Below are 26,221 nucleotides of genomic sequence, written 5' to 3' on the forward strand. Positions count from 1 at the left end.
CATGAAATAATCTTAGACACTAATAGAATATCTAAATTTAATGCTGCCTAAAATTCAATGCAAGATTTGAACATTTTTATTTAATCATTTTAACACCATGTACCCTGCTATTAGGCTATAGGCAAAACCAGCCTTTAACAAAGCCCAGATCCCTAACTCTGAAATCCCAACAGGCTTGATCAGGGCTAATACCACTGTGATGCAACACTTGGACCAAAGCCACTTGAGAAGGAATTTATTCAGCTGACACTTCCACATCACTGCTCATTAACTGAAAGAAGTCAGGACAAGAACCTGAAGGCAGGACGCGATGCAGTGGACATGGAGGGGTGTTACTTACCTGCTTGCTTTGCCTGCTTTCTTGTAGAAACCAAGAACATCAGCAGGTGGCTTCACAATGGGTTGGGCCCTCCCCCATCAATCACTAATTAAAAAAAATGTTGTACAGGCTAGCCTACAGCCCCATTTTCTGACACATTTTCTCAATCTAGATTCCCTCCTCTCAAGGCGTTAGCTTGTGTCAAACTGATAAAAAAAAAAAAACAAAAAAAACAAAACAAAACAACAAAACTAGCCAGCATACCAACCATTCCATATTCTATGCAAAGAGTTGTACTTGCCAGATTTTTCAAGTATTAGCTAGGTAGAATACAGCAAAGCCGAGCTGGCTTCAGAAGCTCTTCCCTAATAACACAGGGTGTGGGCCAAAGAATTCCATGTTTGCATTTTCTTTTGGTTCCAAATGTCTTGAACAGATTTCAATTCTTCTAGATTTCTTTCTCTGAATATTTTCTTCATTATTTCCCTATATATGTTAGATTGCCTCAGTTGTAATATCCCGCCAACGCCAAATACAATTATTCTCTTAAATTTGAGTAATAGAGACCTAAGTTTTTGCATACCTACATGTTAAATCAAACATGCAGGGGACCAAACCTTAAGCCCCGACTAGTAGTTTGCTCATTTATCACTTTATTGCACAGAGGACCCACTTTGGGCCAAGGTGCAGACATTAACCTGAAAAATGTAGCCAATCCTCTCAATCTATTAAGAATACTTCAAACTTTTCAAGTTGATTTAAAGCTGTGCCTTCCTTAGGCTTTTTAAGAATTCAAAATTCATACTCAAGACTGCTTTAAAAACAAAAACAAAACAAACAAAAAATTTCTATAGTAGTAACACAATAGCCTAAGAATCATTTTTTAATCTTATGCTTTACTCAGGGTATTTATACTGATACTTGAAACCTAGGAAAGTATAATCAGGTGTGGAGTATGCCTTTAATACCAGTACTCAGAAGGCAGATGTAACAGATCTCTGTGAGTTTGAGACCAGTCTGGTAAACAGATCAAGTTCTAGGATAGCAAGGGCTATGCAAAGAAACCGTCTGGAAAAATTAAAAAAGAAAAAAAAAAGGTTAAAGTATAAAATCAAACTGAATTTTCAAAACCCAAGTAGAGGTAAACAGTGGGTAAGAATGTGATCTTGTTGTTTAACATAACTGTTTTGCAGATTACTGTTCCTTTATACCTACTTATACTTTACTATACAGAAAATAACAGGAAAATCGGCTTGGCTGTGTGGTTAAATTGCCTATAGGTCTCCTGGAGAACTGTGGGCTGAATCTAAATAGTCTACTATTTGTATACAGACAAAAAGAATTTCCCTTCTTTATTATGTTAGAACATGCTGATTGTGCTCTTTATAGGCATGCCACTAAAATCAAAGGTGGGGTGGTGGTGAATCTTTACCCCTTATTTCCAGTAACCATCATCAATCTCCTCGGTTATCAGAGTTAAATGCAAAAATTTCACAAGTATAATACACCATCACATTTTCCAGAATTTCTCCCAAATGACAATTTAAAAATTGAAATTCCTAACTAAATCCAGGATCAGCAACTAGTTACTGGGTGATGAGCGATACAAACATAAAGGCAACTACATAATTAACCTGTCAGGTCTACCCTGGATCTCAAATCTAGTGACACAGAGGTGGAAAACTTTGTTAGGACAGATGTGTGCATACCTGTACCCATGTTATAAGTTCTAAATGAGTTGTTATTATTTATTTGCTTTTATTTGCATAAGTCTATGATTTGTTTTTATTTTGAAGAGAGTCAACCTGTGTCAAGATCAATCAGGAGGAAGAACAGTGATTTGTTAGGGATCGTACATACCTTTAAAATTTCCACATGTACCTTCCATCTTTAAAGTGTTATAGTAAACATTCTGTAAATTGTTGGCTGAAGCCTAAGCAGTAAAAAGGTCTGTGTTGACAACAACATTTATTGCTGGGAATAAATCAGAAAAGTAGCAGATTTTGAGATGTTTGCTTGGACTAGAAAAGGTAACTTGAAAAAGAAGTTTCAAATGGGAAGCTAAGTTTTTCTTCCCAGGCTAAGTTATTGGACTCTTTGAACAAGTCCGCTACTTGTATCTTATATAATTATATTAAACATCATTAAAATGCTGTTTTTTCTTTTGACAACACTTTAGTGAAATGCATTCATAAGAAATCCAATAAGCCATGAACATGAATAATACTAATCCCTGCCACTTGGAAGCACAGAGATTAGTAGGCTAGTCACTAAATCAAATGAAAATATTACCTAAAGTTTCTAAGGCACACAGGTATCTACAACATCTAAAGTGGGATTTATTTGGTGGACCGCAACAAGTTCTCAGAACATTTGCTGTAACTCAGGTAGAAATAGGCAAGTATTCACATTAGTCTGTAGTCCAAAAGGTATTTCAGCTAAAATATGTCAATTCTCACAGCTGCAGTGCTTAGAGATGGTCACTGTTGTCTTTCTGCAGCTTCTTCAGACTGAGGGACCGAGCTCAGTGCTTTAGAGGATTAGGCAAATTCATTTCCCTTTTGTTCAACAATGCCTCATCTCTACTATGTAAAACCTGGTCTCCAGTCCCACTATCCAATACCTGCCTTACATTAGGTCTTACTTCAGGGCTATTACACAAAGTGATTACATTATAAAAGGCCTCCAGATCACTCTGCTCAAATGTTACAGATGGTTTCAGTGATGATCCAGGAGCAAGGGAACTTCCTCCAACAATTCTCAGGTTGATAAATTTGATTTTCCAAGTATTTTCCACAAAAGGGCTACGGATAAGTCCAAAAATTTGTTCAAATATGCCCAAACAAGAATTTCCTCGGTGGACAGTACCTGCAACTCCAACCATAACTAATCCATGAGGAGAAGACGCACATTTTAATCCTTGAGAATCAAGGTTGGGACTGAGAAAAAGAAATTCCTCTTTCACTAATGACAGCAAGCGAAGGCTCACAATTTCTGCTCCTTGGTAGTCTGTCATGTTTTGTTCTGAGGTGTTATAGTAAAACCTAAGCTTGACATCATGCCAGAAGTGCTGTGGGCCCCATTCATCTTGAGGTGGTCCCAGAAAAGGATTCTGAGAATTAAGAAGTTCAAAGAACCAGTGACAGAATTCTTCTCCTAAGCGACGAAAATCAACCTTTTCAGCTTCTTTATCTTCCTTTGCCTGCTGTGAAATGAGAAGGAAGTAGAGTGAAGGACTCCTCTTACACCCACGGGTTCACCTAACAACTGACCACACCCAGCCCAAAGAACCTTCTTTCAAAAAGAAAGAAAATTTTTTAAATTTCAAATTTAACCAAGTAAAATGTAACAAGGCCATTACTGGGTTCAGTGTAACCCAGCTACGGTGCAGCTACTCAGGAGGCTGAGGTAAAGCTGGGTTGAGCCCAGCAGCCCATCGGTCTTCAATGAGCCCTCAGCATTCTCATCCATTCACTCATTCTTCTCTTCCTCTCACCCATCCTCCTCCTCCCCACTCCAGCCCATTCACTTTTCTTTGCTGGGTTTGGTATCAAACCTGATAGGTCCCCTAGACCTTTCCTGTTTTTCTTTTTCTAAGACAGAATCTATTATGTATCCAAAACTGATCTGGAGCTTGCAATCACCAAGTTTCTTGTCCTCTGTATGCCAGCTTTCAGGCATGGCACATTCCATCTATTCTGATATCCTGTCTCTTAAAAACCAATTATGAAACAGTAATATAGGAATGTTATAGTTAACACCCATGAACTTGGTCCTAGAAGAAGGTTACAAAAATAAGAAATGAACAAAGCTCTTTAAATATCAGCATCAGCGTGAACAGTAATGACAATGTGCACGATTTCCCTGATTATACACAGCTCTCAAAACTCTACAATTGCTTCAAATGGATCCTTTATGGACTGTAAGTAAAGGGAATAAAAATAAGACAACTACAGTAATTAATAAAACTCATAGGAAATGTGGGCATTTTTCTAACATCACAAATTCTGAAAAGTACTTACTAAAGCTCTTGCCACTCATATCTGCTCTAACATAGAATGACTTTTTTTTTCTAACCAGATTGTCAGAATTGTTTTTAAAAAATGCTTCCCTATACTCTTTAAACACATACTTCCAAAGATAACTGAAATGGGTCATTTTCTATGACTGGAATTAATACATTTTTGGTTTGGTTTGGTTTGGTTTCCTTTGTTTTTTGTAGCCTTGGCTGTCCTTGAACTCAACCTGTAGACCAGGCTTGCCTAGAACTAACAGAGATCCACCTGCCTCTGCCACTCCCAAGTGCTGGGATTCAAGGTGCTCACTACCACTACCCAGTACTGTTTCTTTTTTCTTTTTTTAATTAAAAGGGAATATTACTATAAAAACAAACCCTATAAACTAGGTCTCATGCTTCTAGACATTTTAAAATATAATACTTCACCAGGAATAAGATATTATGCCTTAATTTATACTAAACAAAGTACCTGCTATTCAACATATTTAAGTATATTTTCCCCATCTTCACAATAAACATAATGACCATTTCTTTTTATTATATTAAAGTAAATTGCTATGAGCATTTTTTCAGTATATTAAGCAAACAAGACCTTAAAATATCCTTTCCTAGTATAAAAACTCAGAAATTACCCAGAGTTCAGTCAATTAACATTAAGTACACACTATTCATCACACACACATACTTGAGATGAACCAGCATTAACTGAAGAAAAGAGAAAATTTTTTTTAATTTCTTAAATGAAATTTTTACATGGCTACCTATTGCAGACTTATAAAATGAAAGAGGACACTTACAATAGCTTTCCAGCTTTGTTTAAAATGAAACTGTTCATATAGAATACTTTATAAACATATATTCTCATTTATGGAAAGAGGGATACACACTCACACCCAATTCAATAGATTACATACACTCTGAGAAATAGTAAGTCTGAGAAAGAGTCTGTTTCTACATTACTTTCTTGAAGTATGTTAGGGAGACAGAGCCCGGGAAAACAAGAGGACTGTGAACCATGGACCTCAGAGCCAGGATTGTGCACAGTTTCAGATAGAACAGGGATTTAGAATGGACACACAAATCTAGTATACCTGCTCAAAGAGTTGGATGTCCTCTGTCTTTGCAACTGGCTCTGCTTCCTCCTTCAGTTGGGGTGGCTGTTTTTCCCAGTAATCTTTTGCATACTGAATAAGATTGTGTTTTTCAGTAGTTGGAGGTACAACCACCCCTTGTGTTGCCAAATACCTAAATATGACTTCTCGGTGGACTTTCTTGCGCCTCAGAAGTTCTTCTACATTTTGGCTATACACTAATATTGCATGAATAGCATCTAGAAAAAAAAGTAACAACAGTTAATAGACAATTACAAGGCATTTGTAAATTTGCCCAACATTAGCAAAAATTTTATTAAAAATTATTTAAGCTCTTGTCCTGATTCTTGCTTTTACATAACACGGCTATGGTTTGAAAAGCAAAAATTATCTTACCCATTTTTCTGCTTTTTTAATCCTTTAGACCTAAACTTCTTTTACCTTGCAAGACAGTGGTGGTGGGAGACAGAGGCAGGCAGATCTCTGAGTTTGAGGCCAGCCTGGTCTACAAAGTGAGTCAAGGATAGACAGCCAGGTCCACACAGTCAAAGTTTATGACCCAGAAAAAAATTTATTTCTATGCCCCAAATACCTAAGATCCATAACACTTGAGAAAATGATTAAAATCACAATAATTGATACCAAGGAATGTGGTCAAACTTCTGATTCTACAGATAATCAGAGCTGGGATGGCAGAATCAAGACATTGTTTTTAAACTAAAAAGTTGGGCTGAAAACACAGTCCAAATATCTTTCAGATATACTACTGTTGCAAAATAGCAAGAATTTTAAAAAGAAAAAGAATGAAAGAAAGAAAGAAAGAAAGAGAAAGAAAATGCACTCACTACACCTACCTTCCAAAGATCTTACTCCACAGACACACAGTATGTTTGATGCCCCTATTTCAAACTTCCCTTAAAGATGCTATCATCCTTTTCCCACCCCTTTCAGGGTAGCTACTAAATTTGTTTTGGAGGTTTGTGGTGTTCTTTTTGTTTTGTTTGTCATTTCTATTCTTTTCTTTCCAGCAACATTCGTTTTACTAATGTATTTAGGATATGTTAATGTATATCCTTTGTGTCTTTTATACAATCTTTATTATTTAAAAAAAACTGGTCTTACCACTTCTCACCTAAGAATGTAGAACATAGAGATTGAGCATTCCTTGACATATGTGGATTAAAACTGTCTGCCTTTTGTTTGTTTCAGTGGGTATTTACCTAAGATACCCACAAATGGAATTTATTAATGTCCCTACGGGCTGAAAGAAAAGAAAGCAGGAGCTGATTGATCTCCTCGGAAATCAAAAACACACTCTGGGACTTCCTGAAAATCACGAAAAAATGGCTCAGCTGGTACTTGGGTCAGCATGTCAACTAAGCTCTACCCGGCTAATACCACTGTCCGACCCACCAGCTACCCTGGACCCGGCTCCGCCGGCGAGGAGGCGGCAGAGCTGAGCAGCGATAGCCCAGAGAGGCATTCCCGCGGCTTCGGCGACAACCTGGGCGGAGCCGCGTCTCCTGACCCGACCCCTGGGGGTGACCAGCCCCCATGCCGGCGCCTACCTTGGCGGTCCACAGGCTGCACTAGGCGGTTGGTGACGGTGTCGCAAAGGGCCATGATCTCGTCATTGTCCAGCATGCCGAGTAAGTTTCGGCAGCCCTCCGACTCTAAGTGGCTGAGTCCCGACATCTTGTCCCCGAAAAAGGGGACAGAGGACGTCGCCACCAATGTGTCGCCCTCACGGCCCGCGGGCCGGCCGGCGCCTTGGCAACAGACACCGGAAGTGCCTTTTCAAGCAATCGCAAGTGCCGGAAGGGTCTCGGATATTCCAGCCCCCCTGGGCGGAAGTGCTAGCTCAGAAACAGCGAGGAAACGTGATCCGGACTTGTGGTACCGGCCGATATTGGAGTAGAGTTCCACAATTCGCGCTATAAAACAAAACAGTGTCCTGAACATCCAACTTCCGACCGAGGGTTGGCTAGAAATGAACCTTTAAATTCCCCGGCACGCCCGCCTTCGAAAGGGCGACTTAAAGCGCATGCGCGCGCGTGCCTGATGGTGGAGGCAAGAGTGCAAGCGAGCTCCCGTCGTACCCCGGGGCTGGCAGGTGGAGGTGCTTCTCCACTCCAGGCCCGGGAACCTTTGAAAGTCTGTCCTCTTCTGGCCACCTCTGAGTTAGGTGAGTCAGCGCTTTGATATTTTTTAGCTACAAAAATTAGGCTACACTTTTAAACACTCTAGGGAGAAAATGTTTTAAAAGCACTATAACTTGCTTCTCCGTGATCTCGCTTCGCAGCCTTTTAGATAGCTTTATAACTGAGCCCAAGAAGGAGGTAGTGGAACCCCAGTTGGCAGCTGGTTGGTCATTAAGTACACCTGAAACAACCTGGGGCTTCAGATGTGCATCTAATGTGGAGCTGGAGGGGGAAGGTGCCACACAGTCTTGGGGCTGCGCCTCTAGTTGCAGGACCTACCTGCCATCAGATTTGAATTAGTGGTTGCTGTGCCTCAATGCAGTTAATAGTCAATTTGGTGGGTGTGCGGAAAATACACATACACAAACAACTTGGTGATTTGTGCTGTGGTTATTAGAAGGAGAAACTGGATTTTGATTAGAGTTTTTTTTTTTCTAAATACAGAACTATTGAGATTTAGGGCAGGGTAATTTATTGTTATAGAGGTTACAGGATTCTTAACACCATCCCTACATTTCCACAAAGAAAGGTGTACCCCTACTCTCAGTTGATACAAGTGAAAATACCTCCAGTAACAAATGTTCCCTGAGAAGGAAAATCATGCCCAGGTGAGCCACCGATACAAACCCTGCCCAAGGGGGTTTCTGAGATGATGAAAATATTGTTGTATTGCCAGCCCCAACCGCTGTCCACATCTGGCTTTTGAGATCTTGCAATGTGATAGTAAAACTGAAGAACTAATTAAACTGAAAAATTAATTTAATTTTTATGTAAATTTTATGTGCCAGGTGTCTACTGGATTGGATCATGCAGATCTAAAGATTTGTAGGCCATTCTGTAGACATGCATCTTTTATGTTTGACCTCTGACTTCGGTTCTTTTATTTTCTAAATCATTCTTGCAGATAACCACAAGGGTTTCCGTATGATAAATACCTTAGACATGTATTGCAGGTCTCTGCTTCAAAGCCTATGTTCTTGGTGTTTTACTTGAGAGAGTTTTCCCTTTAGACATTTTCCTTAGCTCATTTTTCTACTGTTTATTCATGTTCTTGCTTCAAAATATGGCTAGGAAGGCCCTAATGCTTTACCCTATTCAAAGTCAACACCCACAGTCTACTTATGTTTCCTACCCATTTCATTTGTCTCCGAAGGGTTTATATAGTTTAGTGTATTATGTTGGTTATAATTCGTATCCCACACCCATCCCGTTATAAGGTGAGTTCTGTAGGGCAAACAACTTTTGTTTTATTACCTTTGCAAAGCCTGGTACATTGTAGATATACTTTTAAAAAAATAAGTTGTGAGGTCACTTTAAAATTTTTTTTGAACAGGAATATGATCAGACTTGTTTCAAACAGGATCACTTGAAGTATGGTATGAAGGGTAGTCTGAAGGAAGTGAAGAGGAAAGAGAACCCAATTAGAAGACAGCTCTAATAGTCTGTGTGACAAAAAAAAAAATAATACTTTGAGGTAGAGAGGAAGATCTGATAGTCTTGGGTAAGAGCAGACTCTGGGTTGGACCACCAGAGCTGCCATTTCTTGAGAAAAGGAAAACTGGGTAAAGTAGGTTTTAATGACTCATAGGAGAAGAGCTCAGATTATCTGGAGCAAGTGTTGATATCTCAGAAAAAAAAAATAAACCACATGGAGAAGGTTGGGGCAAAAAGAGGATGCTGGGTTAATTGTGACTGGGTGGCAATCAATATAAAGGCAGAATTTTCAACATGACCATAAGACCAGAGTCAGGATAATGAGAACAAATTTGCCAAAGGCATACAGTTTCTTACTCTTACTGGACACCTTGGATAGTTTGGGGGTTTTGTGATAATAACCATCTACTACAGATAAGACTCTACTCTGAAAAGGGCTGGGAGATTTATTAATTCATGGGTATATTGATGTCATTATGTCCACTTAATGATATCTTCTTATAACTAAGATTTCCACAACAGAACTACAATTCTAGAATTTGAATAGTCTTGTCTACATACCCTTTTTGACTGTTTCTAGTAACTCTGAGGTAAAGGCATACATTTTGAGGAGACATGAGAGTATACTCATTTTTTTTAATGTAAATAAAAATTTCTCAGGTGTTAAACTGTTTCAGGCATCAGTTCTTACTATCTATTCACTAAGTTGCTAAGTGCCTACCAATAGGGATATTTCTGAGAAGGCTTTGAATTTAAGGGGAGTTTTCCATATGGGGAAATGTGATACACTACATTGCTTATTATCTATTTTTGACCCTTAGCTTGTGTAAAGGAATTTTAATCCACCAATATGGCTACTCTGGCAAGGAGATCACATCCAAAGACCTTCTAGGTCAGTTACCTGGCAGGAATGACACACCTTTAATCCTTTTGGCTGGAATACAAGCCATGTGCTTAGTACACATACCATTAATTCCTAAAAGTGAGGACAAATTTAGTTTGTAGAGGAAAGAAGCCATGTTTGAAAATGATATCTAATTGAGGGGCAGAGTGATGAATAAGAAAGGTTTAACAGGAGTCAGAGATAGGTAAACCCCAATTCTCATGAGAACAGCACAGGAAAGAGAGGTGACTTAAGAGAATATCTAGAGAAAGAGAGGTGGTGTGGTGTGTGTGATATGGCTTGTGTGTGCTTGTGTGTGATATGGTTTGTGTGTGCTTGTGTGTGATATGGTTTGTGTGTGCTTGTGTGTGATATGGTTTGTGTGTGCTTGTGTGTGATATGGTTTGTGTGTGGTGTATGTGATATGGTTTGTGTGTGCTTGTGTGTGATATGGTTTGTGTGTGCTTGTGTGTGATATGGTTTGTGTGTGCTTGTGTGCACATGTGTGCAGCTTTACCAGCACAGTGTTACAAAGACAGATTGCAAGTGAAGACAGAAGGAGCCAGAGAATGAGAAGGAGCCAGAGAATGAGAAGGAGCCAGAAGTGAGAACCAATTGCCAGAGTTAGTTTGAGGCCAAGTAGAGCAGTTCAGTCAGAAGCCAAGAGAAGTCTGTTTGAATCAGTCACCTTGGAGAGAAGTTTTCGAGCCAGAACAGTTGAATTGAACCAGCCAGTTGAATTCATAAAAAACTAGAAAAGAAGAGCTACTCAGCAGTAAGCCTCTTAGATGACAATTACATCTGACAAATAAAATTGTCTTGTATAAGCTTGTATAAGAATTACCCAAGCTTTGTGATAGATGTAGAGGGTACGAGCTCACAAATAAGCTCTGGGAAACCAGGACTGTGAATTGCCCAGGCTTATCTCTTAAGTGGGAAGGATGTGTGTTTGCCACAGAAAAGCTGAAGTGACCTAGTGACCTTTGCTATTTGTAGGGCTAGGTCTCACTCAAATCTCCCAGAATGTTTATTCCAGACTCCCCCTCCCTATTCCAGACTCTAAACTTTAGCTTTGCTTTTTAGCCAATAGAAGCCACCCTTAAGGGGAGATATCACATGTACTTAATAGCCTAGTGATTCTACACCACCTCTGACAGACCACACCAGATCTGAGGCCACTAAATTATAGAACCCATCTTTATATAGTAGAGGCCACATGTACTTTACAAGAGTTTTAGTGTAGTCATGCCTTAAGTTTTATTTTGCATATGGGATTGAGGTCATTGTTACCAGGAAATGTTTTTCCAAAATTATACTGTACTTAAGTATGTGTTAGATTCCAGTCTGCCTAAATCCTGTTGAACCAAGCTTCTGTCTTGCCTCTTGCAGTTCTCTGCCAGCATTAGAGCTTGCAGGGAACCTCTACAATATAATATTTACAAGTTTCCACATAACACTGATTTTACTGTTCCAGGGACCACACTTTACTAGAAAATAATGAATTATCTACTAAGTATGTCAGCCAGACTTCATTCTGTCCCTAAAATCACTGATTCTCAGTTAAAGTGTCTCTGTTTGACATGTCTCCATTCATGTTTGTAGGGAAAACTGCATGGCAAAATGCAAGAAATTTGATTATTCAATTGGGTAATCCTTCTCTTAGGCATCTGACAAGCACCAGTCACATTAACGCTTGGGTTGTTATTTGACTATTCACTTGGATAATCCTTCTCTTAGGCATATCATTCACATTAATGCTTGAGTTGTTATAACAATGGGAGGTAGCACATAGACAGTATATGATAATACAGTAAATCAGAAGCCATTTTTCTTCAGTATGTAGCATTCTTCAAGATAAAGATATTGATATATAATCCAAACTTGTGTCCTTGTTAAACACTGGTTCTACAGATTAGTATATATTTTATTCTGCTTGGATATAGCACATTTGACGTAAGCATGTACACATGTTCATGTGCTGGGAGCTTAGTCTATCTAAGGTACGAAGAACATTAAGAAATTATCAGGGGGCTGGAGAGATGGCTCAGTGGTTAAGAGCACTGACTGCTCTTCCAGAGGTCCTGAGTTCAAGTCCCAGCAACCACATGGTGGCTTACAACCATCTGCAATTAGATCTGATGCCCTCTTCTGGCTTGCCTGAAGACAACTACAGTGTACTCATATATGTAAAAATAAATAAATAAAATCTTTAAAAAAAAAAAAAAAGAAAAAAGAAAAGAAATTATCAGATCACTAGTCACCATTGGCAGAATGTTTGCTCCTGTGTGCTTGTTACAGAACAGCATGGCTCCTCCTCACTCCCACTTCTTTTCTGCCTGTTTTCCTGACCAGGCCATGATACAGCCAGGATCGCAGTATGCTTTTGCAGCTAGCCCCCAACAGTGAGCTGAATAAACTATGTTTACATATTATCTAATGTCAGGTATAGTGGTAATACCAGACAAAATATCCTACCTTTCCAATTCCAAAGAAGAAAAAATGGAATGTTATCTAAGCAACTTCCTAAATATCATAATAGATGCATTGTTGTGAAAATGCATTACATTTAGTCCAAGATCATGTGTCCCTCAGTCAGAAAATTCTAAATCTCATTGCTATAATGTTTCAGTTACATTTTTATGTGTCAAACTGCTGTAATATATGCAAATCACTTTAACTCACTTATTCACTTGTAGTGCTATCTCATTGCATTAAAGGTATTTCTACTTATATACCATTTTTCAAAATTTTAAGTTATAGATAATAGGGTAGCATTTTGTTTTGTTCCCTGCTACTGAATCAAAAGAGCCCTCATGCCCAAGATACAAATAGTAACTTCCATAACTTTTTTTTTAGTATTGGCATTAAAACCACGGCCTCAAGCATGCCAAACATGCTTCCACTGCTGAACCACACCCCTAATCCGTTTTAGAATACTAAGATGAAAATACTGAGCATGGCATGCTCAGCCAGCATTTATCCTGATACTCCAGTGACCCATTTAAGTTCCAGGAAGCACTTCATCTTTGAAGGCACCAATGTTCACATATGAACTGCTTGGCATCTGCTAAGCTCTGATACCTCCTTTTGCCCCAAGTCTGTAGAGACTTCAGTAGCCATTATTTTAAGTGTATGCATGTTTGTAACATGTGTGTGCACCATGTATGCCTGGTGCCCAGGAAGGCAAGAAGAGGGCATTAGACAGTTGTGAGCTGCCATGTGGGTGCTGGCAACTGAACCCATGAACCCAAGCCCTTTATAAAGAGCAGAATGCATTCTATAAAGCCCGAGCCACCTTTCCAGCTCCCTCCATCAACTCTTTTTTTTTGGTTTTGTCGAGACAGGGTTTCTCTGTGTAGTCCTGGCTATCCTGGAACTCACTCTGTAGACCAGGCTGGTCTACAGAGAACTCAGAAATCCGCCTGCCACTGCCTCCCAAGTGCTGGGATTAAAGGCATGAGCCACCACCATCCGGCCCCTCCATCAACTCTTAACCCTGCATCTGAACTTAATCAATAAAGAAATAAAAATAAAACCAGCAACAATAAAAAACCCTACTTGTATAATTTTCTATCCTTTCAAAAAGTTTCAATACCCTGAATGTGATAACATTATCTGAGACATCCCACTTTTATGAGGCAAAAAAAAATTTTCATTGAAATAAGCTGAATTTTTGAAATCAGTGTACTACATAAAACTGAACGCTTGCATTATCAACAAGGACAATGTTTTATTGAACAAATCTATGTACAATACAAAAAATTTCTTGAAATGAGACACTATTGTTGATTTATTGCAGTTCAATGGCTCAGTTTTAATTTGTACTTTTATAAAATGCAAAGTAAAATAATTTAATGATCAACAAGGAAGCACAATTTTCCTTCTTGATGAATCTGTAGTATCTTTCACATAACAATCCCAAAATGCAAATGCGGCATTTGCTCATTCTGAAAAGGTGTCTGACAGTACCAAATAAATTAAAAATAAACACTATCATCCCCTTTAGGCTTTTCATTCATACAATAGTAAACCAAACAAAGTACAGCTAAATATTCAGTGTGATTTGAAAAGAATCACAGATCAATGATATAAATTATATTTTGTTATATATTGGTGGTTTTTTGAAAATGAATATGGCTAAAGCCCAAAGTACCAGTGTCCTTATCCACGGAGACTCTTTCCTTTGCATCTTCTGTGTCTGAGCAGCAAGGATTCAGATCTGCACTTTTCTTGACCTTACAGACACGTATAATTCTTTATTTTAAAACAAACTTTTGAAAGGTGGTTCATGTATCCTCAAAACAGACGTAGAAAAAAAAGGAGAAGGAAAAGACTGTAGGTAAGATGAAAGCTTCCTTTCCTTCTGAATCCCAAAGCAGAACTGCTGGATTTACACAAAAGCAAAGTGCTTTGGAGAAACATCCTAAGAAAATGCATACATTCTTTCAACAGGTAAAATTGAGATATGAAAAGGATATGAAAAGGTTACAAAAATCTGGTCCAACAGAATTTTACACGACATTTTGTGTTGATTATATATGAACCAACTTTATCCATAGAAAAATTTTCTCCTACCAACACAAGTCAAAAGAAAACCTTCAAATTAAGCTTAAAGACAAAATAACAGGTGGAATTTGTTTAACACATCTTTGCACACAAACTTCAAGAAAATGTTAGGCTTTATGGATTTATATCTGTATGAGTGGTTACAACCTGTAAAAAATAAAGTTAAAAAATGGTAAATGTTATTAACTGCGAAGTGTACAAAGCAGAAATTATGTTCCCCCCAAAAATTCATTGTGCAAATGAACCAGTTTCCAAACAGGATTTTTATTAAAAGATGAACTAAAATAAAAGTCAATTATTACATTTTTAGTGTCAAGAAATATGGAAAACATTTTGAGTTGAACTTAAAAGGATTTAAAATTTATGAGTTGTACTTATCTGTTATCTGTATGTAAATTCCACAGCCTAATGTAGGCTACATAACAAAACTAAAACAAACTTCAACTTGATCGGAATGGACTAGTGACCATCATTGCATAGTTGCAAATGCCCATGGTAAATAATAAAAAAATAAATCCTCTGATAGAGCATTATTGGAAAACATAGTTTTTAAAAGTCTGAATGCCACCCTGAAAGTAATGTCCCTACAATCTGTAGTATGATGAAATTGTCTGATTTACACAAAACCATGCTGGAGTAGCTAGAACACTTAGTTGACACGTGGCATACTAATGTGTCTAAAGAGTTCACCTTTGTGTTTGTATGTCTTTATCTTGTTAGACTTATATACTATTATGTAAAGAAGATCTTTAGCTATTTTTCTTTTCATAACAGACAGGTGGGAAATATCTAGGGGATTTTTTTTTAAAACTGTAAAATATTTGTTTTAATAATTTAATAAGTTAAAATTTTCCTTAGGAAAATCAATGGTCACCAAGGACAATAATGCATTAATATATGTTATTATAATCCTGTTGTACAAATTTTGATGTAAATACTTCCTTAAATATAAAAATTACTATGCAGGCCAAATTCATCACTAATGAAGAAAGTACATTAGTATGGCTTAATTTTGAATTAATTTTCCTAACTGAATAAAATGAACTCTTGATCTGATTCTTAACTGACATACTTTTAAGCCAATTATTTTCATAGGACCATACTTATAACTCATACTAATGTGTAAACGATTTTACTATGAATCATTCAGCAATGTCCTAATATGTACAGATAGAAATATCCCAGTGTGCTTTTACCATTATTCACATTGAAGATTTTTCAATTCAGTGTTTTCCTTCAATTATCTAGCATGTGATGGTCTTAGATTATTCTCTCACCCCCTCTAAAGTAGCTGATGGTACTTTTCTTCCTTTTCTACTTAACACTGCTGCCTTTAAATAACTGACATTACAAAAGTGGGGCGTTGAGGGTTCTTATCAAGAGCTTATTAGCCAAGCACTGTTTGTGTTTTGTTTTTAATTTTTCAATGGTGGCATGCCATTCACTGAACTTTGACCTGTCTACTTAATCACCTAAAACAAGTTACAATCTTTAGTAGACAACATGATGATAAATCAAGCTTTATTTCTATGTATCAGCTTCTAAATTATATCACAAAGTAAAGAGCAATGAATGATTCTTTAAAATGTTTGACCAGAAGGGAAGACATCATGAATATGCATGACAAGAAAACAAATTCCATTTTCAGAATGTTTTACATGTTTATTGTAAACCAGCTCCCTTCCACCTCATCTTAGAATGAACCAACTTTTTCCTTTCTTCAGTAAGGCCATAGCTGGTTTTTATTTCTGACTAGTTACTCAAATGTGTTTTCACATAAAGCAAAACTGAACATGCTACTATTAATCCCCATAAACTTTTTTAAAGTATAATTTCATGGATAACTGGTACTTTGGGAGTTTTATAACCCTTTTGGAGTCTAAGCCAGCACATCTCCTCTGCAAGTTCATTCCAGAAAATGTGCTTTGTCTTTGCTTTAGTAATCCGAGACCACTCTAAAATTAAGGCCATCAGGGAAATAGCAAACTGATGATGCATTTTCTTGTAGTGCTTTTTCTTACACTACTGCATGATCAACAGATCGTTCTGAGACATTATCAGGCACCTGTAAAACAAAATATGTTTTAATTCAAATTTCATAGATTATAGTAGAAAAGCAAGCCTTATATTTCTGGCATGTATGTGCATGTGCTTTGTGGTGTACATGTATGTGCATGAATGCTTGTGAGTGGACATGTGTCCAGATCCATCTGGAGACCAGAGGTTAATGTTGGTTATCTTTCTTGATAACAATGTTTAGGCAGGATCTCACTGGAATACAAAGCTCAGAGATTCTGCTAGCTAGTCTAGCTAGCCAGCTTGCTGGGGGATTCTAAGTGAGCTTCTGCATGCTTGGATTGTAGACGAGGCACTATGCTGGCCCAGCGTTTACGTGGGTGCTGGGGACCTGAAGTCCTGTCCTCACCACTGCACAGGAACTATTTTATCTGCTGAGTCATTTCCCCAAACTCTTTACTTCTATTTTTGACAGTAACTTTGTTTTACTTGTTTCATCTATCGTGCTAATGAAAAGTATTGTCTACAACTTCTATTATATGAAACCTAGAATAAAGAAAAGCCAGTTGTTGTTAAAAAAAAAAAAAAAAAAAGTAGAGTACAGTACAGTACCATACAGTATGGTATAGTAGGAAAAGTAGGAGCAAAGAATGAAAAATCTTGAGTTCTAGCTTCCACAAGTTCATAAGCCTGTGCAAACTACTTGTGAATTTGTTAGTAGTGCTAAAACAAGACTATTAATCTCACCTCATAATGGTTGTAGATTTAAAGGAAATGTGTAAGATACTGCTTTATCATCTGGGCTACACATGTTAATGTTTTTAGTTGCAAAGATATACATTATAGATATATTGATGGTATTTTTCCATTTCTACAGATAGAGCTACTGAAAACACAGAAGACTTACTTTCATCATCTGAATCAAATCCAAAGAGTGTCTGACATTTCTTTTGTGCAAGGTGAGCCTCAAGTGCTTCTGCATTACAGTAGGTGGTCAGGCATTTGCCACATCGTAATCTTTTCACTGGTTTTTTATACATGTTATCTTGATCAGAACAGGCATCTACAATATCAGTCAGAAACTTTCTGCGTTTTGGCATACTAAGGTATCGTTCATCAAGGTAACTGGGAGGCAAAGGTCTGACAAATGGCTTTGTTAAAATTAAGCCATATGAAGTATGTTCACTTGTAAGATTTGGTTTGGATGGTGCCTGAGATACCGACAGGGCACTGTGTTCTTGTGATACAACATTGGATAAAATAGAGCCATTTTCTGTCCTGTTTCTGTTTATATCTATTTTCAGAGTAGGGTCTGATGTAACTAATGGTATTTGCTCTATTTCACTGTGTCCATTGACTAAGTCAGTGGTACTATGAATATTTTCAGGATTTGGCTCTATGGCAGGCATCTTTTGGTCTATCAAGCTTATATTTGAAACAGTATCATCAGAATGTTCATTTCCATTCTGAACTAAACTGTCTGTTTTCTTTTCCATAGCGTCTATACATGTCTTTGGTTCTGTAGAATGTTTCCTTGATTTATTAGTAGAAACTGGCTGATGAATCATTTGGTTCTCATTACTAAATGTGTCTATTTCCTGATGGTTAGGAACCACTTCACTCAGTTGTGCAGATGATTCTGGTGTTTTGCTTAAGTAATGCTGGGCTTCGTGTTCATATAACAGAGGAAGATCTTCAAAAAGCTCATGGCATTCTGGAAAACTACACTGAGCTTGAAATATCCTGTGACTTTTTGTATGCTGGGCAAGCTGGAATGGCAGCTTAAATGACTCATTGCAATTGAAGTGCAAACAAAAGTACACATTTGGATAGCTGTGTCTATTAAGGTGATCTATAAAATGTTGAGAATCCTCAAACTGCCTTTGGCAAAATTTGCACTTTCCTTTGCTCCACTTCATTACAGTTTGCCGCACATTTAAATCAGTCGGATGCACAGTCCTTGCATGCATATTTAGAAACCCAATTCTTTTAAATATCCTTACACAGCCAAGAGCAGGACACTTGAAGTTCCCTTCTTGGTCTGTAGCATATACATCTTTTGGATGGCACACAGTTCCATTGATTTTATGCAATACTGATGTTTCTTGATTTAGATCATAATCATCTTCATAATCCTCTTCATTCTCTTCCTCCTCATAGTCATCATCACACTGAGGTAAAGACTCTGAGATATTATTGAAAGAAGTGTCTGGTTTGCCATTTTCAATAATGTTTTCCATAGCATTCTCTGGTATAGCAATGGGAATTTTAATGAACTCAGTCATGTGTTCACTGATGACCTCTTTGTTTCTCTCACTGGAAGCAGTCAATGTCTCTATTTCTAAGCCCTTGGTATTTGAATTCCCATTTTCAAAGGAAATTGAAGAACTGGAACCATTTATTTCTTCCAAAGTGATGACTTCTGGATCATCCTGTTGTGCTGTAGCAATCTGCTGTCTCTGAATCTTCTTAACATGAGTTTTTAAATGCTTCTGCATAAGTCCTTTGTTCCTAAATTTCCTACCACATATCACACATGAAAAACTGCCTTTTTTCTGATGAGCCTGGGCATGCCTTACAATGTGGCCACCAACAATTTCCTTGTTGCATAACATGCACCGATGCCTTCGGCCACTATGCTCCACTTTGGAAGTGTTAAGAGCAGAGATATTTCTCTTTGCATTAAGCTGCCCTTTAGGCTGCACTCCAGATGCATCATCAGGATCTGTCTCTCCAGTGCTCTGGTCTGGGAGTGTGTCAAGCCCTTCTTCCACACTCTGCTGCTCCCCTCTCTTTTTTGGATTACCTGCAGATTTTTCCGGTGTATTTTCATTTAGAAGTTTCACTGCTGATTTATCACGCAGTAATGCCACACAGTTTTTCTTAATCATTACGAAGTTCCAAAACTCAGGATCAAAAAACAGTCCCTTTTTCAAAATTGGAAGTAATTCAAAACGAACACGATTTTGAACAGTACTCGTGCCTTCACTATACTCTTCATCTGGACGTCTGTAAAGCTCTTCAACGGTGTGGTAGGCATCTAAGGAACGCTCAAGAAAAAATACTGAGAGAGCACAAACCCTGACAATCTCTAGATCATTTGGCAAAAAATGTGCAATTGTTTTATAAATTAGACATTTAGTTTCAGGATCATCATGGAGATCAAGCTGGAGAGCACAACCACATATCTCAACACAAATCTGCAAGCCTTCTTCTTCAACCTGGAAAAACAAAAATATTCCTACTAAATATAACTTAAAAAAAAAAAAAAAACAATATACTATCTGCTATAAAATTTTAAATACAACTCCAAAACAAAAATTTTCTGAAACAGTATTCTGAAGTATGAAAAGAATTTTCAAATCAAGTCTCTTCAATAATTATGTTTGCTTTACTCTTTTATATTTAATTTTCAAGTTTGACAAGACCCAATAACTGTAATATAAAATGTTTGCAAACTTTGCTTAGAATTTTCTTTCAACTCTAGCCTCCCTTAAAGGGTCATTCTCATTCTCTGACAGAAGACTTAGTGCATGTCATTTCAAATAGACGCCAAGAAGTAATTATGTTTTAAAATCAGCGAAAATTTTATCATACTAACTAACTAGTACTTATAATAATGGTAATAATATTATTATTATTGCTATTATTATATATGCTAGGCAAGTGCTTTACATTTACTCAAATACGAAAGGGGACTTCATACAAATCTAATAAAGTGTAAGAATAATAAACTTACTGGAAATTGTATGAAAATCAGTCAACCTTTTACTTCTGTTAATGACAACTGTATTAGCTTTCACTGCAGAATTTTTTTCTGATTCACTAAAATCAATTTTATGCCTCTAATGGTTGAAATAATCAACACTTATTTGACCAGGACAAGAAATCAGAATGGTATCTGTGTATGTTGCACTTCAAACTGCCAACATATGGGTTGTGGACTATAAGAAAAAGTATCCATTTGCAGGCCTCATGTCCTCTTACTCTCTTTTATTCTGGTAATTCCACTTAACTACATACAGCTTTATTATCCACTAAGATTTTCTGAGACAATGAAGGAATATAATCAGATCATTTGTAAATTAATGTTCATAAACAGAATTTATAATGGTAAAAATGATAAATTTGCTTAGTCATAAGATAAATGTTTTATATGAGAGCAACTGTTCCCAAATTAAGTAACAATAGACTATTTTTTTCAACATGTTCCTTGTTGAAGATCTGAAGCTGAAGAGAAAGGATTGTGACATACAGAGAACGCAACATTGAAATCTAAAACCTGAAATGATAAATGTATTTACCTCATCTTTAATGATTTTCATGAAAGGAAATATGACTCTCACATTAGTTGCTGTTCTTAAAAGTTGGTAACATTGATCTACAAACACTTGTTTTGAAGGGTTAGATTTAAGCTGTAGTTTACTCCATAGGAAAATCAACTCCCTGTAAATGAGAAAAAAGACATATATCACAATATAAGTTCAGACACTGATTTCTTTTGCCTGATTCTACACTATCCTTGCAAGGCTATACATAAAGTAGTTATAAATGTGTATGCTCTCTATGCTACCTTTGAGATTAATAGAAGTTAAAAGAGAAAAATAAAAACTACATAATCTTGCATTAATTGTAAAGATTTCTACAGATATGCTGGCATACCTAAGAAATTCATAGTGTTGACTCAAATCAGTTCTAAATTCATATACTAACACTGATGTCATAACGTTAAAACACACACTTTGGCCTTTAGCATACCATCATCAGAAGACCATCCAAGAATGGAGTCAAGAGAGAATTCTGAGTGCTTGTGAGAAAACTCTAAGAAAACTGAGTCTTGTGACTTCAGTCTCTTCAAATATATGGAATTGTTCTTGAAATGTGTTTTCATGCCTCACTCAGGTGTAGTGGATAGGAGTGAGTTCACTGCCATTATTCACTGCAACTGGCTATTGTTAATTGTTTATATTCCTCTATGGAAAAACATGTTTTGTCACGTGCTCCACATGTAACTTGCACTTGTGATTCTACACTTTATTCATGTGATTCCTCTTAATCCTCAGAGTATAAATTGTCTAATGCTCTGAATAAAGTTTGCTGTTAGTTGTATAAGACTTTAGTCTGCCTCATTATTTTGGCTTCATTTCCCCAAGTCCTATTGCCAACTAGAGCAGTAAATATACTACTTGCAAATTTAGAAACCAATATTTTAGAGTATTTTCATTCTAGTAAGATACTTAAAATAATTTTAAAATTTAAACATTTTCAAACTGTATACTTTACATTATCGTTAGATCATGTGCTTTTCTGTGAACATGCTGTACTTTTAAACAGACAAACTATAGAGCAATTAAAGCATTCATAGGTAGATTCTTTCCTAACACATGGCCAAAGATGAACACAGACAAATAAAAGCAGTGGTTTTTCAGGGAAAGTGAAAGCATAAAGATACAAATGGAGAGTCTGCCCTCAGCCCCTAAACTTACAGAAAGCATCCTAATTTGGATCTACTAAAATTCTTGGTGGCAAGTTTGTTTGTTTTTTCCAAAATATACTATGTATGTCTTGTGAACCCAGCACATGCAAGCGGAGTTGGGCTCACTAGACACTGGGCTTTTTTAATTTTTCATGCAACATCATGTAAATACAACTCCACTTGAGAGAAATGTAACAATTATGGTATCAAAAATTACTCTCTGCTAAGAGAGAATAACAAACATTATCAGTTTAAAAATTCATGACTCTAATATTCTATATTGTTAAATTTTTAAAAATGACTATCACTGTTCCAGTTAGGAAACAACATTGTCTTTGCTACTACTCAAAGTAATTTTGGTTTTCAATCTCCCAAGGCACATATTTCCTGAGATGCTGGTTAGGCTTGTTTGTATATTTTACGAATCACATTTTCTAGTTAGTAATGCATGAACATCTCTTCAGTGACACAATGTATGATGAAGGCAGTAACTGACATTTAAAAAATAAAAAAGCTAATGTTTGCTTACCGTTATTCACTATCTTTAAAAACATCTCTAGTGAACTGCCTGGTATGTACTCAAGTTTAATAAGTCATTAGCTTCCTACATAGATTCTATATAACCTTCAAGATACCAAGAAATAACATTTGATTAATACATTTTTGTTAGCTGAAAATCTAGAGTATTCTATTTTATTTTTGGGCTGTTACTGTTGTTTCACAGATGCCAGGGAAGTATTCTATATCGAAGCTATTGCCCCATTTAGACAATCTCATAGCTACTGTATTCTTAAATATGGAAACTTCTTCAGAAATTTAATAAGATAAAGTATACACATAAAAATTGGTGGTGAACATTAGAAATAAGGAGAGTTTTTATAAAAGGGTGATGGATTAAAAAAAGCAAGTAGACCAATTATATTAAGGAACATATGGCCTAGTTCTGCAATACATTCTAAAACAAAATGATAGCTGGAAATCAGAAGATAGATAATCCATTTAATACTTTACAAATGAACATATTATAAATGTATACATGTTTATTTTCCCAACTTATTGCAAAATAATGATTGTAAATGGACATTCTTTGCACTCAAAAGTTTTATTTTGTATTTTGATTCTTAGCTGATAAAAGTTTAATTTCCCTCTCATCCCTTTGTTAAATTGCAGGTGTGGGAGGTAGGACTTAGTAAACAAAATATATACCTGTCCCAAGACTTTTTCAGTATAACAAACAACACTAAAAACATCAAAGCAACTGTAGGGGCTGGAGAGATGACTGAGTGGTTAAGAGTTTGTATTGCTGTTATAGAAGATCCTAGTTCATTTGCTAACATTCATGTTGCATTCATTCATAACATTCACAAACAAAATCAACTCTGGTTCCAGAGGCTCTGATGCCCTCTTCTGGCTTCTAACAGCATCTGCATTCACAAGCACATCAATATGCATACACACATAATTTAAAAATAATAAAATGATGGCATTTTTAAAAAGTAGTTGAACCTTTCGAACAACTGTAAGGAAAATATATAGTCCAAACTCTACTAACCAATCCTCCTTTGGTTTATTTACCATTTTTTCAATTCAAACTATGCATCAGAAACACTTACCATATGTAGTACATGTCCCCATTCTGGAGCTGTGGAATAAGAAAGGATTCACAGAGTTGTAAGGCTAGCAAAGTCTTGCCTTCTTTTTCAGTGTTACAGATGATATCAATTCCACTCTTACAGTCAGTTTTCAATAAATGCTATAAGAAAAAAAGAAAGAGTCAGTTCCTATCATCAAAAACATGTAATACTCTAGTTGCAGTTTCTGTTTCGTGTACTTGCAACACTGATATATTTCTAGTTTCTTTTACAATTATATACTGTATTGGAATACTTTTATAGTTTTAGCGTATAACACCTGCATGTTACAATGAGTACTTGCAAGGCCATTAATATCTGTGGGTAAGTAGAATTCAGGGGAAAGTAGTCCTTTCATTGTAAAAAGCAGAATAAATATAAGCATTTAACTTCTTAGCACTTTAAGCGGCAAAATCTTAATATTTCTCAATTCTTATTTTTTTTGTATCATACCAAAAGTTTAGTAAGTAAATTATATTAAGTCATTTGTTACTATCAAATTCTAGGTCACATGAACTTAAAGAATAGTCACAAGTAAATACATTTAGATAATGTGATCTCTAAATCCTTGTTATTACTGCAAAACAACTGAGTAGCAGCAAGGTTTTGTTTTTAGTAAGGTTAAATGATAATAGGAAAAAAGTCTTAAGTGATACCTCCCGGAACAGCTGATCCTCCACAGGTGACATAAACAGACATGTGAAGAGTGCTTGATGGAAGTACAAGTCTTTACTGATTTCAGGGTGATTTATACAAGATTTAATAAGAGCCATTGCTTCAGGTATGCGTTCACAGGCAATTAGGTATCTGGCACGTAGTTCAAAGAACAGTGGATTTTCAGAACTTAAGTATTTGTTCACTATATTAAAAAAGAAAACATTATTACTCTCAAAAAGTATCCAAACTTTACTTTAGACTTTACAACTAAAACATCATATTTCATTAGATTATGTAAATAACATGTTCCACAGGAAAACTTTTATTTTTGAATAGTCATTTAAGATGGCTGATAAATGAAAATAAGCCTTCGAAACAGTGCTCATGAAATTCTAGTTGATTTCTTCTTAGTTTAGGAAGGGGGTAAAAATTAGAATTAGATATTCTTTTAGTTCATCATTATATCAGAATGTTTCAAATAGCAAATCTAAAATGTCCCGCTAGTCTAAGATTACACATTTTTCTTTTGGTAGTCCAATACTTTCACTATTATAAGAGACCAAATGCTAAACTAGTACATTAAAACCACATTAAATCATTAAATTAACTGTAGAGAAATGTAAGCTAACTTAACAAAAAACCTGAATCATGAATGAATAAATATTAAATAAAAAATTGTCACAAGGTATAATGTGTTTATGCACATTAAGGATAATTACTAATTTATGATTACTTTTACTTTCATAATATACAAACACATTTAACTGTGTAAGTTTATTTAAACCTAACAACAACCTTATGACAGATTCTATGCTATTTGTTTTATTAGAGATAATATGATTTGCCCTATGTCAAAGATATAAGTGGCAGAGACTGAAGTGGAACCTATATTTTATGATTTTTAAATCAAAATATTTTTAATTATTTATATTTCATCACTAACTACTGAAGTGTTGATGGACTATATTTTATTTTGACTTAAACATTTTAGTTACATTTACTTCTGTTTAAAATGTATGATGAGTAAACAGTAACTTGGAGTTCATGCAAAAAACTATTTCAGTCTGAACTTTCCCATAATGACTACTACCCAGGGAAGAGTCATCTATAGTAATGAGACTCTAGAGAACCTTTGCCCAAAGTGAGGAATGCTAGTGTAGTTATAAAAGGAGCCTGAAGAGCGTCAGCCTTCACACCAGCTCTGTTCTAGCTCCTACTCAAAAAAGCCTACACTCCCTTAAAAGCCTAAGAAACTTTCTTCTCTCCTGTCCTTTTAAAAAATTATAAAAAAATTGTTATTATTATTTGTGTGTGTGTGTGTGTGTGTGTTACTCAATTAACAAACATGTACAGCAAGTGCCTTTTTTTCTTGTGAGCCATCACACTTGCTCCTGTCTTCTTCCACTTGTGGCTTTCTTGATGCTACCCACCCTATCTCCTCTAGCCACATTTCCTTGTTTCTTCTCATGATGACCCTTATGTTTCCTATTAATTTATTTACTCTTCATAATTTTCATCAATAAACAAATCTTTCTTTCATTTTCAACTGTCTCGGTCTTTGATTTACTCTAAGGGCTTTCCAATTCACATATCATGCAACAGCTGCCTTTGTTTGCCTCTGGCATGTTCCACTCTTGGTGTAGTGCTGGTTTGGTCTTAAGCCAGGTATAATAGCCCCTTCTCCACACACTCCATGTCTTAATCTGTTGCAAATGGGAATATCTTTATATGTTCAACACATGCTAATCAACTGTTCCTAGGTTGGAAAAATTTGTCTGTTCTCTTTGGCTTTTCTACATTTTTGTGCTTATACACTATAGCTAAGTTTATATGCTAAGTTTTAGTGAACCATATATCCTAGAACTCAGGACATTTTCAATAACATGGGAAACTAAAAAGTTAAGGTTAACAGGTTGCATTAGGAAACAG

At 36.3% G+C, this 26,221-nt stretch overlaps 2 protein-coding genes across 2 annotated transcripts in view; both read right to left on the reverse strand.

The window, feature by feature from the left end:
* Positions 1 to 610: 610 nt before the first annotated feature.
* On the reverse strand, positions 611 to 7,229 carry C12H3orf38 (chromosome 12 C3orf38 homolog). Its single transcript, XM_034515779.2, has 3 exons — positions 6,997 to 7,229; positions 5,429 to 5,667; positions 611 to 3,524 (listed from the first exon to the last, which is right to left on the reverse strand). Exons 1-3 carry the CDS (start codon positions 7,121 to 7,123, stop codon positions 2,844 to 2,846), a joined length of 1,047 nt encoding a protein of 348 aa, XP_034371670.1. The 5' UTR covers positions 7,124 to 7,229; the 3' UTR covers positions 611 to 2,843.
* A 6,427-nt stretch (positions 7,230 to 13,656) lies between these two features.
* Positions 13,657 to 26,221, reverse strand: part of Znf654 (zinc finger protein 654) — a 61,180-nt gene continuing 48,615 nt past the window's right edge. The window contains exons 5-9 of the mRNA XM_034515271.2: positions 24,292 to 24,494; positions 23,618 to 23,757; positions 20,833 to 20,974; positions 17,436 to 19,749; positions 13,657 to 16,577 (exon numbers count right to left, since the gene is read on the reverse strand). Of these exons, the coding sequence (XP_034371162.1) occupies positions 16,570 to 16,577; positions 17,436 to 19,749; positions 20,833 to 20,974; positions 23,618 to 23,757; positions 24,292 to 24,494 (2,807 nt within the window). The 3' untranslated portion in view covers positions 13,657 to 16,569. The remainder of the gene's footprint in view (positions 16,578 to 17,435; positions 19,750 to 20,832; positions 20,975 to 23,617; positions 23,758 to 24,291; positions 24,495 to 26,221) is intronic.

The sequence above is a fragment of the Arvicanthis niloticus genome, chromosome 12 (assembly GCF_011762505.2).
Source record: "Arvicanthis niloticus isolate mArvNil1 chromosome 12, mArvNil1.pat.X, whole genome shotgun sequence".
NCBI classification, from domain to species: Eukaryota; Metazoa; Chordata; class Mammalia; order Rodentia; family Muridae; genus Arvicanthis; species Arvicanthis niloticus.